Raw genomic sequence first — 18272 nt, forward strand, 5'->3', positions numbered from 1 at the left:
AGTAGTTCTTTTAAACATTTTTGGACGTGTCCCACAAGTGTTTTATGTCTGGACCAAAGAGAGATACTTGTTTAGACATCATGATCGAAGAAGGTGTGACTGAAACCTGTGTAAACATCTTAACATAATAATTACTGTCTGGACATCAGAACTGCCACTGCAGCAGTCCCCACACCATTGTTAACCGAAGTTAACCAGGGCTTCTAATTTTCTGAGAAAACCATGTGAAGTAACAGTGAACTTCAAGACAAGACCTTTATGTGACCAGCACTAGGGAAAGGGCAGAAAAAAAAAATTAAGTGCACCATAAGTAAATTAGCAAAGCTGTATTGCAGTGGTAGCCTGCTGGTTTCAGTGTCTGCCTTGCATGAGGGAGGTGCAGGGTTTGATCCGCAGTGCCGTCGGGCTCTCACCGGAGAAGCGTTTCTCCGGCCCAGTGCTTGCCTTCTGTGGGGTTGAAATGCTAAGGAAATGGGTCTGTGACCCCGCACTGTGTCAACAAAAACGGCTTGTGCCATGGCGCTTTTTGGCCAAAGCTGCCCTTGTGCCGTGAGAATTCATCGTTGTCATCAAAATAGCAAAGCTGTGGCAGTGTGGACTATGCATTAATACTAAGGAAGGGTGTCAGGCAAGGAGACATGATCTCTCCAATGCTATTCATCACCATCATAATCGTCACAATCATCATCATCATCATTTATTAACCCTTGAGGGTCCTGTAGGGACGTTACTTAAGGGAGAAGGGGGGATACAAGAGTGGCGGGCGGTACATGACTAATAACAGAACTAAGCAAAACAAAAGAAAGTGTAACAAATTGAAGTACTCAAGCAAGGACATATTGTGGTGGAGAGAAAAAAAACATACAGCAGTACAGGCTACAGCAATACAAGTAAAGTAATATACGTTGATCAGATTGCAATACATTGTAGCTAATACAGGGTATAGAAAAAAAGCATTATATTCGGGCTGCCACGGTGGCTCAGTGGTTATGGTGTTCGGCTGCTGACCTGAAAGACGCGGGTTTGGTCCCGGCCGCGGCGGTTGAATTTCTTTGGAGGAGAAATTCTAGAGGCCCGTGTACTGTGCGATGTCAGTGCACGTTAAAAGAACCCCAGGTGGTCGAAATTTCCAGAGCCCTCCACTACGGCATCTCTCATAGCCTTAGTCGCTTTGGGACGTTAAACCCCATAAACGAAACCATAAACCAAACCAGCATTATTATTCGGTGAAATGGTTGATGAGCAGCTGCTTAAATCTTGAAGGGTTACTCTCAATGACAATGTATTCGGGCAGGTTATTCCAATCTTCGATCGCACTAGGAAGAAACAATTTGTTGAATGCTTTAGCAGAGCCATGCAATCGGTGTATGCTGGAGGAATTAAATAAGCGGCTGGATGATTGTTCCAAAGTGCGTAAAAGGTTGTCCTTAAGTTTGAGGAAGAGACAAAGAATTGAAATTTTTCGACAAATCGCTAATAATTTCAGGCCAAGAGATGATTTTGTGTTAGCAACACTGAGCTGAGGTTTATATTGTGAGGTAATGAAACGTGCTGCCCGGTTTTAGATGGTTTTGAGTAGGTTAGTCAAGTAGGCCTGACGAGGGTTCCATATTGTTGAGATGTATCCTAGTTTACTGCAAAACGTCGCGTGTTTACAGGAGGTATTCAGAGAACAGGAGTGGGTGCTAATGGATTGAAATTTAATGGGGAATATGTTAGTAATCTGCGATTCATTGATAAAATTACCTTGTTAAGTCACTCAGGGGATGAACTGCAAAGCATGATCAGTGACTTAGACAAACAAAGCAGACTAGCAGGTCTAAAAATTAATATGCAGAAGACTTAAGTCATGTTCAATAGCCTCAGAAAGGAACAGCATTTTACAATAGGCAGCCAGGCACTGGAAGTGGTAAAGGAATATGTCTGCTTAGGGCAGTCAGTGACCACAGATCCATACCATGAGAGCGGAATAACTAGGAGGATAAGAATGGAGTGGATTGCATAGGGCAGTCTCTCTCAGATCATGAATAGCAGCTTACCACTACCCCTCAAGAGGAAATTATATAACAGCTGTATCTTACCGGTACTCACCTATGGGGCAGAAACGTGGAGGCTAACAAAGAGGGTTCAGCTTAAGTTAAGGACAACGCAGCGAGCTATGGAAAGAAAAATGATAGGTGTAATGTTAAGAGATCGGAAGAGGGCGGAGTGGGTGAGAGAACGAATGCGCATTAATGACATCATAGTCGAAATCAGGAGGAAGAAGTGGGCTTGGGCAGGGCATGTAATGCGAAGGCAAGATAAGCGCTGGTCGTTAAGGGTAACGGAGGGGATTCCAAGAGAAGGCAGACGTAGCAAGGTGCGGCCAAAAATTAGATGGGCGGATGAAAATAAGAAGTTTGCCGGGATAAGGTGGCTGGCCGCAGCTAGTACAGGACAGGGTTGATTGGAGAGAGGCCTCTGTCCTGCAGTGGGCTTAGTCAGGCTGATGATGATGTGAGTTGGTAAACCTGTCCTAAGGTTCACAGAAGCACTGAGTGAGAGGTCAACAGAGGTGTTGTGGCCTGTTTTCTTTGTCCACCTGCTGAGCGCCACTTCTGTGCTGTGTTGCGGTACTTGTGCTCCCCCACGTCAGGCTCATCCATGCAGTGCGGTGTCTCTGTTGCAGTTTGTGGAGGTTGCAGTGCGCAGCCAGCCACACAAGGAGGATGCGCCCCTGCGTGCCGGCCAGTTTCGCAACAAGTACCTGTGCCGCCTGCAGCACCTGGAGGATCACCCCTTGTGAGTGGCACCCTCCCTTTGTTTGCCTGTGCAATGCTGTGAAGGCTGTGTCTGCCACCAGAGGCAGGTGTATGGAGTGAGTGAGAAGTTTTGCATGGGAAAACTATGCTGAACCCTATTTTTTAAACGAAAAATAGTCTGAGAAATATGTGGTTTAAGGGGAGATGAGGGTCTTAAACCTAACTTTTTTATTTATGGCTGGAATCTCAGGAAATTTTGCAAACAGATGCCTTTTTCTCTTCCAATTCCAAAAATGTAATCATAATTGAGCTGGTGGTCTTAAATCTCACATGGTCTAGAATGTAATTCGGTAATTTCTCATACAGCTTGAAAAAAACTTTCTCACTTTCTCATTGCATTTTGTTGCTTTTATTTACATAAATTGATAACCAGAGAGTTACCATACCCGATGACATTGTTCGTTTTTCTCTAAAGGCATGTCATCCTGACATACTATGTCGAGAGTAAAAGGTCGCAGTATCTTACACTGCAAGTTGTTAAGCTAATTGTAAGTTGCTATTCATACGTGGCCTAAACTAAAAAAGTAAGAATGTCACCGGGTATGGGAACTCTCTGGCTATCAATTCATGCAATTAAAAACAACAAAATGCAATGAGAACGTTCATTAAAGCTGCGTAAGAAATTACCTAATTGCACTCTAGCATTCAAGATAACTTTTGATCTAAGACCACCAGCTTAATTATGACTACATTTTGAAATAACAAGAGAAAAATGCATCTGTGTGCAATATTTCATGAGATTCCAGCCACAAATAAAGAGGTCAGTTTTAAGACCCTCGTCCCCCCTTAATTGGGACCACTCCCCGAACTGCACCTTCCAAGAGTGGCCCTTAAATCTGCCCCTGGCCGCCACATGTCACTCATACGCCATGCTAATCATTGGTGGCTGGTTGAACTAAAACATGGGGCAGCATTAATAAAACGTTGCTGTGTGCACGGAAAGTGGAAGTGCAGGGTATGGGGCTTAAGCAGACATTAACTGCGGGCATGTAATTCGTACTAACCATGTAGTTCCCTAATTTATATTTGTTGAGAGAAAAAATGCCCAAGGATATCGAATGCATGTGCACATGTGGCATTTAGTTCAAACATGGCACACATCTGCACTGGCTCATCTCCTGTCTATCAGCAAGCAATTGCACACCATGAACCATGGAAACCGGTCATCTGACTCCCCTAAGTGAGCATCCAGTTATCACGTTGCTGCAGGTGCAGTGAGCATATGTGTTTTACTGTAGTCAGCCATGCTTACAATCTGCTGTTAATATCATCGTCATCATCAGCTGACTACGCCCACTGTGGGGCAAAGGCTTCTCCCATGTCTCTTCCGTACTACTTCATAAAGTCAGCAGTAAAATTCCGATAAGGAACAGTGTCAAGCAGGGAGGCACGATCTGGCGGGGTGTCATTGCTTTTCTCTACTGCCTCTCTCATTAATGTTCTGATTACCTTCGCTACTGTGTAGATTTGTGTAGAACTCTTCGGCTAATTCAACTATCCTATCCATATTGCTAATGACATTGCCCTCTTTGTCTCTTAGCGCATGCATCTGGTTTTTACCTATGCCCAGTTTTCTCTTCACGGCTTCTAGGCTACCTCCGTTCCTTAGAGCATGCTCGATTTTCTCCATGTTAAACTTCCTCATGTTGGCTACCTTGCACTTATTCATTAACTTTGACAGCTCTGCCAATTCTATTGTCTGTAGAGTTAGATGCCTTCATGCTTTGGCGTTTCTTAATCAGATCTTTCGTCTCCTGAGATTTCTTGCCGGTATCCTGTTGAACCGTCCTACTGCCTACTTCTATTCCACAGCCAGCTGTGTTCTCGCTGCCTTGCGTGCACCGCATGTTGCCCTGTCACTGTTGTCGAAAGTCACAACATCCATTGGCGAGTTCCATGCTTTGCCCTCTTTTCCCCCATCATTTTTTTTTCTCACACAAACCGGGTGCAGCAGAGAAATTGGTCACTTCTCGCAGCCACAGGGCACCTGTAGCCAGGCAGCACTGGCACGACACTGGAATGGGCTGCAGGCCGTTGCAGATCTGTCACTTGCCTGCAGTGCTGCGTGTCCACATACCATATTTACTCGCTTAATTTGCGCACATATTTTCTTAAAATTGAGGCTTCAGAGAGGGGGTGTGCAAATTGCACAAAAATTTTCTGAACGCGTCCTAAAAAACTCTACAAAGTTCGTAACGCGCAATATATACTGTGTTTTTGCTGCCTATACATAAGACCCCCAATCTCACAATTCTCGCTGGGCAACAAAAAAGTTGACTCAAAATATAAGGCGCATACCCCTTCCTACCTCACCCCACGTTATGTAGTTCCCCGTGAATGACAAGATGGCACGTGCGCAGCTCATCACAATAAGCACGCAATGGTACAATCGTGGAGCCAGCAGTGAGAGGCAAAGGAGATAACGGATGATAAAATGGCACTCTTGCATGCAGCCTGACTGACTAGCAGCAAACTGAACAATAAACGGTTGGGTAGTTTCGGATTTGGGTGTGTTCGTCCAGGAAAGCAACCAACAGTGCGAGTGAGTCAGGTAAATGGCATACAGTTCATGCCTACACCTTTCACAACCGCACACAGTGACATGGCTGCGTTGATGCTCCCAAGCCTGTCTTGCGCATAGCAGAGAGCACAAAATATGTGAGTAAGTTCCTTTTTTTAAAAAATCTGGGTAAAAAGTTGGGGGTGCACAAATTTATGTGAGCAAATACGGTATATACCGTGCAAACGCATGTAAGGGCTTCACCTGTGTATGGACTGCACCGTTTTCGTGCAGGAAATATTTAAAAAAAATAATAATAAACCTTCTAACCAGGCGGGCACAGCCTTCAAGGTTACGGGGCATCATCATCATCACCATCACTGCCACCACCATTGTTAACGTTTTAGTGCTTAGCATTCTAGCCGCAATCATGGATTCCGCTGATAGCAGGCCCAGCTTGCATGCTTGCATGGGGTCGAAACCTCTCTTGGTTTTGAGAAAAGGAAAGGCGCATAGCTAGTTCCCTTAGTGGGTGGACACCTCAAATGCACACTAAAAGCTTGAGGACAGTTTGAGGTACGCTTGAGGTGTCCAACAAAGTGAACTAGCTATGCACCTTTCCTTTTCTCAAAACCGAGAGAGGTTTTACACTGTGAATAAGATTATACTGGGAATAAGACTCTCTTATTTGCTTAGTGCAAGCTGCTTCTACCCTTTCACTCTCTCTCTTTCTCTCGTCAGCTGTTAGTGCACCTACTTAATCTGTGCAAATCAGCTGTAATTTTTCTTCCTTACTGACCTCCCACTATCCTTATCTGTATCAGTATCACCAGCTCCAGCTTTTTGTGCTGTCAACCACTGTGGCTTTCGTGTGCTGTTTGATTTTTTTCTTTCATGAACTGCCACTGAGCATTGAGATTTTAGCACGATGGGCAAGCATCTTAATAGCTACCTGGCTGATTTTAAATTGAAAGGCATAGAATTTGCTCTGAAACACAGCAACTGTTCGGCGGGCAGGAAATTTGACATGGAGAAGATATGCATTCGATGGTGGTGCATTTGACCGGAGCACAGCACCTGCTATGTCAGTCCCCCCAATTTCAAATGTTCGTTTTTGTAAAAAAAAAAAAAAAGTCGATTTATATGCGGCAATATACAGAGTTATGTTCTTAGAATTCGCAAAGGAAGGATCTCTCTTGCATACCATTGCCGATGTGTTTGTGCCACGTTCGATAGGACGAACATTTTGCAACTTTTCTTACGCTGAGCACCCGGTGTTTCTTTCCCAGCTTTGGCAAGACACTGATGTCTGAATTCGCGACAAACTCTGCTGAAGGGCCACTGCACAGCTAGTTCTTGTTGCAAAGATGGCTCCAGGGATGGCGCTCATCATTGCCATCATTGCTCGACATAGCTATGCTTGGCTACAATTTTCCCCTGGCCGTATGACGTGCTGTCGTTGCACCGCAATAGTCTGCCAGGCTGCCCTTGGGAACAACACAACCAATGTGATTCCGTCGTGCTTGCACACATGAAAAGTGAAAATAGTACGTTAGCCGATACATACGCGATAAGTGGGTGCGGTTTATGCGGATACACGATGCATTACAGTAAAAGCTCTTTAATGCGGCCTTCACAGGACCAGAAAAGAATGTTCAAATTATCTGTAAGTTCAAATTATCAAATGGCCCTAAAAAAAACATTGGAGGAGACACTTAAGCCCCACTTTAAGGGTGTGACGCGACAGCGTAATGGGTTAATTCCCCTGGGAGTCCTCATACCCCTCCTGGTGCAGTGGCGCAGCGGTTAAGAAATGCGCCACTGCCCTGGGATGGCAGGAGCATCCAGCAGTAGGCCTTGTGTGGCCCAGGTTGCTCTCCCCGAGTGACCAATCATTAAGTGCCACCTACCGTGTTGGGCAGTCTGCTCACAGTCCAGTGGGCAGGTTATGATGACGCTGCAAGGTCACGTGACACTGGCGGCCCACCTGCCACCCAGGTTTCTTCTGTGGGGATTTTTCATGGATTTTTTTGCTCACGGTCAATGGTGCTGATGCTGGCTTTTTTTCGACACGAGCTGCTTAATGCTATCTCGTTAAAACAGTCGAAAGCTATTTGCATTGCAGTAATTTTATCTGATGGATGCCTGGACAGTGATTTTCTACATTTGAGATGAAAACCAAGCGACGACGGTTTTTTTGGTTTTGTCAAGTGCTTTACTTTGTGCACACAGTCAGGAATGTGAGTTACTCCGAATTCGTAAAGGCCTTTGCGGCCGTTTCTGCAGTGTGACGCAGTAGCAGTGGTGTTCCTTCACAAATGGTGGTGTCATATTTTGAGGGTGCTTCACCGCACGGACTGCGAACAGCTCATTTCAGCGTACTGGAAGAGCGGAAGAAGCACGTGGATGCAAGCGAGGAAAATATGCATAGGTGTTAGAATGGCATGACTCTACCCCAAAATAAAAATAAAACTGCAATGACGTGCCCAGCAGCATCTGAAACAGTGCGTCTGGCTAAAGTACGTGCCCAATGGCATCCATGAAACGGCATGAAAGTAAGAAAAGCGAAACTGAAACGTATATGGCTGATTAGAGCAGAAAGCTGAGTGAGTTGTGGCTGAGCTGAGTTTCAGCAAAACTTCTGATCGTCGTTGTGCCTACCTTAGCGCTCAAGCCCGACGTATGCGGGCACCGCTTTGCCATGCAATTCAGGTTGGGGGAGCTCTATTTGTGTTATCGCTGGCTCTACGGGTCGTAGTACCTCGAACCCCGAAGCAGCCCTCCATCTGAATTAGCCACCCAATGGGCATTGAAACTTCCTTGGACATCCTGTGGATGTTCAAGATGTCTTCAGGATGCCTGCAGAACATCCATGGGAGGTTCAGTGCTTATCAGGCAGCGCGAGGCCCACCCCTGTCCGAATTAACGAGCTTCTGACACACAGACTTACACGGGCGTCAGCTGTGGTTGCACTCCTACTTCAGATTATTCGAATTTCCATATTAATGGGCTTCAGATTAACAAGATTTTACTATGTTTAATGAGAACCAAGTCGGGGACTTGCCTTTACTACTCTTAAAACGAAAGTACCGTTTAAGCGGGTGCATATCAATGAGTTTTACTTTAGTGGGCACTGTTGAAGGGCACGCATTGCAGTGCATAAGCACCGGCCTGTTTGTTAGTTCTCGGCAGGCTTTGTAGTGTCACCTGTGGCTGCCGAGACCGCTGGCTGGTGGCATTTTTTCCTTTGTGTTTTCACAGACCGCAGTGGCAGATTTCCTTATTTCCCCATGAAAGTTTTTGTAAATTAAAAGTGACAACGTAAGATCTAGAGAACTAGAGATTAGAGGTTTTTTATTTATTAAATGAAATGATTTTGACTTCCTGTACTTTCATATAGCAACGTCTGGTCGTAGTGGTTGTTTGAAATTTCTTACCCGCAACCATAAATGGGATACGGTTCCTGTTTTGTTTTGCGCATGCTGAGCTGAGGCCACTCCAAGTTTATTTATTGCCCATGCTTATTTATTTATTATTTTATTTATTTCATTCATACTGCCAGCATTTGTGCAAAGGTCCTTGGCAGGAGTGAGTGTTACATGACCTTGTCATTGAAAGGAACAAACTACCAAGGGAATAATGTAGAAAAAATTGCAAAATGTTCTAGGCTATGGGCCTTTAATGCCGCAGCCATCATGAACGGCAGTTCAGGACAGCTTAGAGCCAGTGACCTCTTGCATCCCCCCACGCGAGGAGCCGTGTTGGCACATATAGCGCGCACATACAACAGGCACACTGCAGAGTGACACCTGTCAGAGAGGTATGGAGGCCCCCACGTTGTTGGAATGTGCTGTGTGTTCCGTCCACTAGTGTGGTGTGAGCCATGCCTCACACCTGTCTTGCTCACTGTGCACTGAAAGAACTTGTGTGGCTTGCAAGTGTAGTTGGGTGTTTGTCGCTGCATTACCTGAGGCATTGCTGTGGGGGCCTCCTTGAAGCAACCTTGTGGTTCATTTTGTGCTGAGCTCCGAGATGAATAAGTGGGCTCGCTGAGCGAGAAGCGGGAGCGCAGCAAACTTTAATGGCAATGTGCAGAGGACCAGCGTTGGCCGTATTTATTTAGAAGAAAGCAATACAGAAGCAGTGATTTGAGCATTGAATTACTGCATGCACTGAGTATCAAAATGCGAATCTATTAAAGTTCGTGTTGTGGATACTGCGTGCAAGGCACAGGTGGGCACTGCTTGGGAAAGAGGTGCTACTGAAATAAGGCAAATTAGGGCATAATTTCTGTTCTTCAGAACAAATGTAGTGTGTCGAAAAGTGAGGTGGTATCTGTAGAGGTTGTTAGTAGGCAAGGAGTAATAGTAAAGGCCGAATGCAAATGTGAAAATGGGGTATGCTGCCACAAATGGGCTGCAAGAATGGTGAAGTCACAAGTAGCCTCTCCATGTAATTCGTCGGCTGAGTAAGTAAGTGCTCTGTAGTGTGGAAAGAGAGAACTAGTGCGCGTGCTTTTTTTTTCATGCAAGCAGTGCATTCGCATTCTGATACAAGGGCCTCAGCTTCACAGCTCATTTTCGGAAAAGCAGAGTTGCTTCTGTATTTTGCCCTTGTGTGTAATGGTTGATGGCAATAAAGAAGCCGTACCAAAAAATTTCGCTGTCGCTTGTGAGCATTGCATGAGTACTGGAGGAGTTATCATGTGGAGGAACAGAGCAGAAAGTTTGGTTGTCTCTGGAGCGTGTCTCCTTATGCATCTGCAGTTTGCACACTCACTCCCCTTCCCCTCCTCCCTTTTCTCTCTCTCTCTCTCTCTCGTGCAGTGCCTATGGCTCGCTGACAGTGCGGAGTCTGTTGGACATGCGGGAACACTGCCTGCTCGAATTTGACTTCCCCGATCCCTACTTCCAGGTGGGAAAATGAGTGGGCAGAAAGGGATCACGTTGCGTCAATACCAAGCCAGCTGTCTGCGAAAACAGAGACAGCGCTGTACAGAGGCATTTTGGGGCTTTTAATTGCACTTGATGCATGGATTTTAGCGGCCCTTCCAGATTTTAGACAGAAAGTAGAAGCAAAGCCAGTGATGGCGCTGCTGGTACTGACCCCGCATTTGTGTAACTTGAAGGGCATTGCCAGTTCAACTGCAAGGGTGTCTCTAGCCCTAGTGGGGTTGAACAAACAGCAGTTCCCAAGGGACGGCATGGCCAAGCACTTTTTTCCCCAGAGATTCAAGGGCTGAATTGAAGAGGGTTCACCGGTCGGGGACAGCAAAACCAAAACGGTGTTGGTTTCACGGTGGTTGACACCATTTTGGAACATGGTGAGGGCTTTGGGCCAGTTTCTCACTTCCCTTGCTATGGCCTCGCTGTCAGGGCCAGGCTACATTTCTGTGCACTCAGCAACAGCCAGCATACCTGCAGTTGGCCTACAGCTGGCATTTCAAGTGGAATGCCTGTTTCAGGTAAAGAACTGTGCCACCTTTCTTGTTGTGTAGGGAGGTGGCACAAGCAGAAGGCGTATAAGGAGTGACATGGAACAGGCCAAAAGAATTTCATTGCTTCTGTACAGTGACCGCCCTCCCCCAGTGGCAGATTCGTGTGTAGCAGTGCCATCTAGTTTCCGAAGATGCGCTTTCAGTACAATGAGAGACTTAGGGCCCAGAGTTTTCAGTGCCCTCTTTATACATTCGTTGTGTGACTCCTTTATCAAAACTGCTTGTTACAAAACCATTGTAGATTAAAGAAGTCTAGCCTAAATCACGATGAAGGGCATGTAGTGTGCAGAACGGGTAATGTGTGGCTTTGGAGCGACAGACACCTAGGTTGGAAAACATTGGATGATGAAGTCGGGTAATTTGCTGGGAAAAGAGGGCAGGCAGTGTGAGGTCACTGGGATAGACTGTTTGTTTGTGTGGCCAGGGCTGTGTGAAGGGTGAGCCCTGACTATTCCTTTCAAAGTGGTCCTGCGCATGTAAAGTCATGAGCAGTGCGAGATAGTTTGAGCATTCATTTGTTAATTACTTTATTCATACATATGACAAGCATAGTTTTTAATTATTTTTCCTCTTGGCGCAATGTTTTCAAAAGTCATTCTCAGAATTGGGACAGTAACCGTATAATTCGCAATTTTGTGCAAAAAGTTTCGTGTCATGTTGCTCATGACTGCACTAGTCACTCAGGTGTTGCAAAAGCCTCTGCTAACATTGAAAACAGGTCAGGTGGGATGTGGACACACTTTATGTATTTATACTTCACCTTAAGGTGTCACTGCGACAGCTGCAGCAACACAGCAAAAAGGACAACAGTTTGACTGGCAACTAGCTGCATGATTGATCCCCCATGCTCATTCCTTGATCATGCCAGTCGCTAACGCGGATGTGAACATAGCAGTGTAAAACGTTTGATCCTCTCATTGCTGTAAGAGACCACGGGGCAGGCATGCATACAATGGGTAATTCAGATGCCTGGCTTTTGTTCAAATACATGAAGTTATATGACTTTAGTGTCTCAAAAACTTAAAACTTAAAATGGCGTATAACCATATGCACTGAGGTAGAATCTCGCAACCAATCTACGGTCGCCTGCCATGACTTGCACAGGGATATTTTCCTTGAGCCATCTTACTAAAGTCAAACACGTGAGAGCTCTTCAGGGAATGGCGGCTAGCATGTTTTTATGTTGCTCCCACGATGAATATGAGAGTGGGGAAACTCGCATTCTGTACCACCTAATACTGCCGGTGGGGTGCGTCCTCATTGGCTGCTCTTTCTTATGTTACATGATCTAGCGTCCTTGCCCTGCCATGCGTGCCTGAGAGTAGTTGCTAGCAAGGAGCATCTCTGCACATCCCAAGCAGTAGAGCCAAGCAGGTTGTGTCGGTGTTGATTGCTATTTTGGCCTCAATAGAACAAACAGAATTTATACTTTGGCCTGGGAGATTTAGTTCATCCTTGAAAACACTAACTTGCACAAAAAGGACGCAAACAAAAAAAGAACACATACAACATATTCAGTATGCACTGTACCTGGCGTATTTGTTCTCTTTTTTGTTTTGTACGCTATGCCGCATGTATGCCATAATGTATGCCCAGAAGATGGGTAAGAACGAGATTTGAATGATTGGGAAGGAAATAAGGGGGATGGTTAAAACAAGAAGGAGGAATTAGAAAGGGGTTAGCTTTTTGCATGCCATCCAGCTTGGTGCAAGTAAACGTGTTCTTAGTTTGTCCTTGTCACTTTCACTCGAAGATGTATTTAAAAAACAAAAGATCCACTCGTGTGGTTGAGCAACGCTTTGCCCTTGCTGCTCTGTGAACTGCGTGTCCATCTGCCATCGCAGCAAAAGCGGCTGGAGAACGAGGCCGCCCTGCGTCTGCTCCCTGCCCGCTTGTCACACCTGGATGCACTGAGCTGGCGGGAACGGCAGGAGGCCCTTGTCACGGGCCTGCTGGCCGGCAATGTCTTTGACTGGGGTGCCAAGGAGGTGGCGCTTCTGCTCGATGGCGGTGACTTCGGCTTCTCCGAAGCGCGTGATCGCCTGCAGGGTAGGTCACTTGAAAAGCAGTCGTTTTGATTCCTTGAGCTAAGGATGCCCTCGAATGCCCGATGTCTTAAAATGTGCTTGCTGATGCCGTCTGGTGAAAGGGTTGTTTTATAGTGCCTGTCTTTTAGCCTCCCAATTAGCCACTGTACGATGTACGGCCCCTTTCGGATATACAAATAGTCTTGGGAGATCTCCCACTAATCTTCGATGGAGGTACATACGTAACTGCAACGATCTCCCACGGACATCTGATCCGGATATCCCCCACGGATCTAATAAGGCCATTGGCGTGTCATGCCTTCTGTAGCAGCCTTTGGTGACTGCAGCCAGTAATATATCCGGCAGTTCCTATGGGCTTATATAAAAGTCCACAGAATGCCAGAAATCGGACATACGTCCACTGTATATGTCAGATGCATGCCTCTATGAAGCAACTAATGGCCACAAAGCAAAATGTATCAAATGCCAGGCAATTTTATTAATGACATTAAAGCCGCTTTCAGTCTTCAAAAGGAATTCTTCAATGTGGTCATACCGGTACAAGTTTCACGCTATAGGAAGGGTTACTGTGAACAGGCAGTACTCTCATGGTTGAACTTGATAGTCCAAAAAGGGAGTTTTTTTGAAAAAAACAAACCAGAACACAAATATATTACTGTTACTGAAAGGTTAAGCAAATTTTAAGTGCGAGATGCTATAAGTAAAAACGTTAATGAAAGACAATTTTAAGAGAATTTCATAATTTGACCCATAGTTTCTCCAACCTTGCTGCCAGATACCAACGAACTCTGTGGCGTGATAAGAGGTAGACAAGTGTTTACAATGCATATAGCACACAAAACAAAATAGAGCAAGCTAGTAGTCTACAATGGCATAGTGCCAACAACAGCTTGTAAAGGCTTAGAGGCTTGTTACCTCCTGGTTGCAAAGGTCTGAAAATACGAGAGCAGGCAATTTTTTTTTGACAGGTTGAACGAGAAAACGTAACAGCACTCAAGTGTGCTGTTATATTTTCTTGTTTACTACTGTATATTTCGTGTTACTGTATATTGTCGTATATTTCTCGTATATTACATATTACTGAAAAAGTAACTGTGAAGATTTATTTTCAAACAACAGGCTATGATTTCAGGCATGCTAAGCCGCAGGGCGGCGTATAAGGCAGTATCCAACATACGACAGTATGAAATGAAAAAGAGAAAAAGATGCTTGTGAAGGCATGAAGAGAATCAGCACAGTACAATTTGCAATCTGGAGTATTAGGGCTGAAAGTATTTGAAACTAGTCTTTTACTCTTTTGCACATATTAAGCAAGAACATTTCATTGGGAAGCTTGTTAAAAATTAGCTGGACATAACAGAGGCTGGTACGTTCCTTTCATCTAATGTGAACTTTCGGCACTACAGTAGGACGCAGTTCCAGCATGCAGCAGTGAATGGCTCTCGAAAGAGGTCCTCTAGCCAGTGGCATCAACTGGTTTTCGTGACGCGGCAGTTAATCTCATTTCATGGAGGTACCTGCCAGCCACCCGCGATTTCACGTTACTGAAATGACCACGACGTCTGAGAACTGCTCAGTGCCACCGGTTAAAGGGCCTCCTGTGAGGGGCATCATTCGTCACTGCATCTCCTTGAGCTGTGTCCACTTATAAAAGTCGTTCCTATACTATTCAGAGGGGACGGGCAGGTGTGTAAGGAATGCTGCATTCCTTATACCATACATATTTCATTACACTGGTTTCTGTAGCTGCGAAAGTACATTTACATCTTAAACAGCTCTTCAGTCGTAAGCAACGGAGGTGAGAATATTTCTTGAATTGCAGTATACTTTGCTTCTCCAAAAAATATTACAACAATAAAATACATTAAAAAAATAAAAGGCGTGGAATCGGCATTGAACAGAGTGAAATCACATTACACTGTACTAATGGGCGACTTGGATATGAAGGTTAGAAAGGAAAAAGCTGGAGACCAGGCTTTAGGCGACTATGGCATAGGATCCAGGAAAAGCAGGGGAGGGTTATTGGTAGAGTTCGCAGAGAGAAATAATTTACAGATCATAAGTACCTTCTTCCAGAAACAAAAGAACAGGAAGTGGACATGGAAGAGCCCCAATGGTGAGACTAAAAATGAAATAGGCTTCATGCTATGCACACACCCTGGTATCGTGCAGGATGTGGAGGTCCTCGGAAAGGTTCGTTGTAGCGACCGCAGAATGGTAAGGTCTCGTATGAGCCAAGATTTGAAGAGGGAACGGAGGAAACTGGTGAAGTGGAGGCCAGCTAGTGAGTTAGCTGTAAGAGGGAAAGTAGAGGAATTCAGGATATCATTGCAGAACAGATATTTGGCTCTAACTGAGGGAAACAATCTTAATGTTGAAGGAATGAACGACAATCTCTCAGCTGTCATTGCAGAGTGCGCCGCAGAAGTAGGCGGTAGGATGGTTCTCCAGGATACTGGCAAGCTACCTCAGGAGACTAAGGATCTGATTAAGAAACACCAAGGCATGAAAGCATCTAACCCTGCTGACAGAATAGAACTGGCAGAGCTATCAAAGTTAATGAATAAGCGCAAGGTAGCCGATATAAGAAAGTTTAACATGGAGAAAATCGAGCATGCTCTAAAGAACGGAGGTAGCCTAAAAGCAATGAAGAAGAAATTAGGCATAGGTAAAAACCAGATGTATGTGATAAGAGACAAAGAGGGCAATGTCATTAGCAATATGGATAAGATAGTAAAAGTAGCCGTAGAGTTCTACACAAATCTATACAGTAGCGAATGTAATCAGAACGCTACTGAGAGAGGCAGTCGAGCACAGCAATGGGACATCCCGCCAGTAACGAAGGAGGAAGTAAAGAAAGCCTTAGGAGCAATGCAAAGGGGGAAAGCAGCTGGTGAGGATCGGATAGCAGCAGATTTGTTGAAGGACGTGGGAGAGATTGTGCTACAAAAACTAGCCACCCTGTATACGCAATGCCTTGTGACCTCGAGAGTACCAGAAGCTTGGAAGAACGCTAACATTATCTTAATTCATAAGAAAGCAGACGTCAAGGACTTGAAGAATTACAGACCGATCAGGTTATTGTCCGTTGCCTACAAGGTATTTACTAAGGTAATCGCAAACAGTTTTATTCTTGAACCACTGTACTTGGTGGTTTGTTCGAAATCATTGCTGTGCAGCCGTCTGACATTTACATTATGCTGCGTACAGTCGAACCCGGATATATCGAATTCGAAGGGGATCGGAAAATAGTTCGATATAGCGAAAATTCGATATACAGATATAGGCTAAAACTGCACTCCCGATCATAACAAATTGTGGCTTACCGTTTGGAACAGCCGCGAATCACATAGTATGGGCGCGCAATGTGAAAGCGCTTTATTTCGCGGAAAAAAAGATCACTAATTTTGGGCTGTTTTTTCCCCTGGGAAACGAAGTTCAAAACACTGGCCTCGATCTTCTCGAGACTGTCCAGGTGCGAGAGCACAGTGCCTTCCATTTCGCCGCAACAGCGCCGAATCAGGCTAACGCTGACGCCAGTTCAGTGGCTGCGCACGGACGCGTTTCTTCGACAACACAGTTGCCCTCGTCGTCGCTGGAGTCGGCGTCTTGAACGCCAGCTACCGCTTGAACTTCGCTGTCAGCGTTAAAGTCCTCAACAGTCACTTCGGACGGAATGGCGCCGAGAAAATTGGACAAGTCGCGAAACGCGTCGTCCAAGCACTCATCGTCATCTAAATCTTCCGGACATTAATCTTGCCAAAACAGTTGGCTACTGGGGCCTGCTTCACGTCGCGCGTTGAAACACAGGCACACACGCAAAAAAAAAACACGCGAGGCGCAGATGGAGCGATAAGAGCGAAGCCTATGCAAGCGGCAGTCAACGCGGCTGCGAAGGAACGACAGAGGGAAAAGAAAGAGCAGGGAGAAAGATCGGTGCTCTGGGTTTTTTTTTTTTTTTCTGAGCTCTCTCTTTTCCCTAGACCCACGATGTGCCCACGAGCGACCGTTTTCTCTCTCTCTCTTTCCCCAAGAAGCGTGGTCGCCGCGCGTCTCCATGCGGCGCTCTCTCTTCGCTGATCTCCAATGACCTTGACGGAGCACACGCCGGCGGTACAGGAGGAGAGGAGGAGTGGGAAAGCTCGCGCTGGTGGGGCGCAAAAACGGGGAACAAAAAAAAAAAAAGGGCCCTGCGCCTGCTGACTGCGGAAATGTTCTCCGCTGAGGCGGCTGAGGACCGGACAGGAATGTCTTTGGGGAAAGCGCACCTTCCAGGGGCGCGGCGCGGCGCGGCGTTCGATATATCCAATGTCCGGCGAAAATGGAATTCGATATACAACGCAACTGTCCTATACTTTTACATAGTATTTTCAAGGGGGTAATCTGTGTGTTCGATATAGCCAATAATTCGAAATATGCGGGTTCGATATATCCGGGTTCGACTGTATTTGATTTGCGCAGTGAAGAATTAAGATATGTGCTTATTGTGCAGCAGGCTAGTAGTTGAAACTCAAGCATGCTGTATGTCTGCATCGCAGCCATTCCTAGCAAAGTTGGTTGGAACAGTATGAAAAAAATTGGTTACAGAATGACAGCTAAGGGCCATCCAGAAAGAAGGAAGTATGACAATCACTTGTTCATCTAGCTGATGAAAACTTTAGCGTGACAAGACAGTTAAGTAGAATGATCTGACTAGCATATGACAAATTATTTAATTAGCAGTTACAATTATTCACACGCAAGCAAGCAGTTAGATGTTTTTAATTTTTTCTTCTGCAATACACCTTCTTTAATCTTATTTTATGAATTATTTCATGGATGGAAGTAAATTATAAATAACCAGTATGATGGAATATTTCTAATTTATAACTGCTATGCACATGCTGGCATCCGAGTAACACTTGTTGCTGGGCTAGTCGGTGCATTATTCTTTGTACAAAAGTTAGCGCAAAGCACAAGACACTCACAAGAAGCGCGTTGTCCTGTCCACCTTTCTTGTGAGTGTCTTGTGTTTTGCACTAACTTTTGTACAAAGAACATGCTGGCATATCTTAGTGTGGTCATGTTGTTGAGATCTCTGTGAGGACACAGGTGTTATCAAGCTGTGCTTGCCTGGACCCATCTTCATATGTGTTTATCTGAAAATTGTAGCAATTAATTGAATATTGAAAGGGCAGGTGAGGATCAATGAAAGGGCAGGTGAGCACGCCCGGTCAGTGAAGGACGTAAGTGGTGCACACCTTTCTCAGCACTGTGCTGAGTATTATGAATGCCCTCGAGCGGCAGAACATTTGACACAGGCTAGATGCAAGTACTGCAAAAAGTGTCAACCACGGTTTCATGAGATAAAGATTTTAGGTAGAAGCAAAGACACAAGGGCAAGTGAAGCATTTCATATAAGGAAGAGAGGTATATCTTGTGTTAGC

General features: G+C 45.3%; 1 protein-coding gene across 1 annotated transcript in view; it reads left to right on the forward strand.

Moving 5' to 3' along the window:
- Positions 1–18272, forward strand: part of LOC149345201 (4'-phosphopantetheine phosphatase) — a 163971-nt gene that overhangs the window by 122628 nt on the left and 23071 nt on the right. The window contains exons 11-13 of the mRNA XM_089546510.1: positions 2669–2781; positions 10128–10215; positions 12643–12847. Of these exons, the coding sequence (XP_089402636.1) occupies positions 2669–2781; positions 10128–10215; positions 12643–12847 (406 nt within the window). The remainder of the gene's footprint in view (positions 1–2668; positions 2782–10127; positions 10216–12642; positions 12848–18272) is intronic.

Source organism: Amblyomma mixtum, chromosome 5 (genome assembly GCF_055824585.1).
Source record: "Amblyomma mixtum isolate Tamu chromosome 5, ASM5582458v1, whole genome shotgun sequence".
Classification (NCBI taxonomy): domain Eukaryota; kingdom Metazoa; phylum Arthropoda; class Arachnida; order Ixodida; family Ixodidae; genus Amblyomma; species Amblyomma mixtum.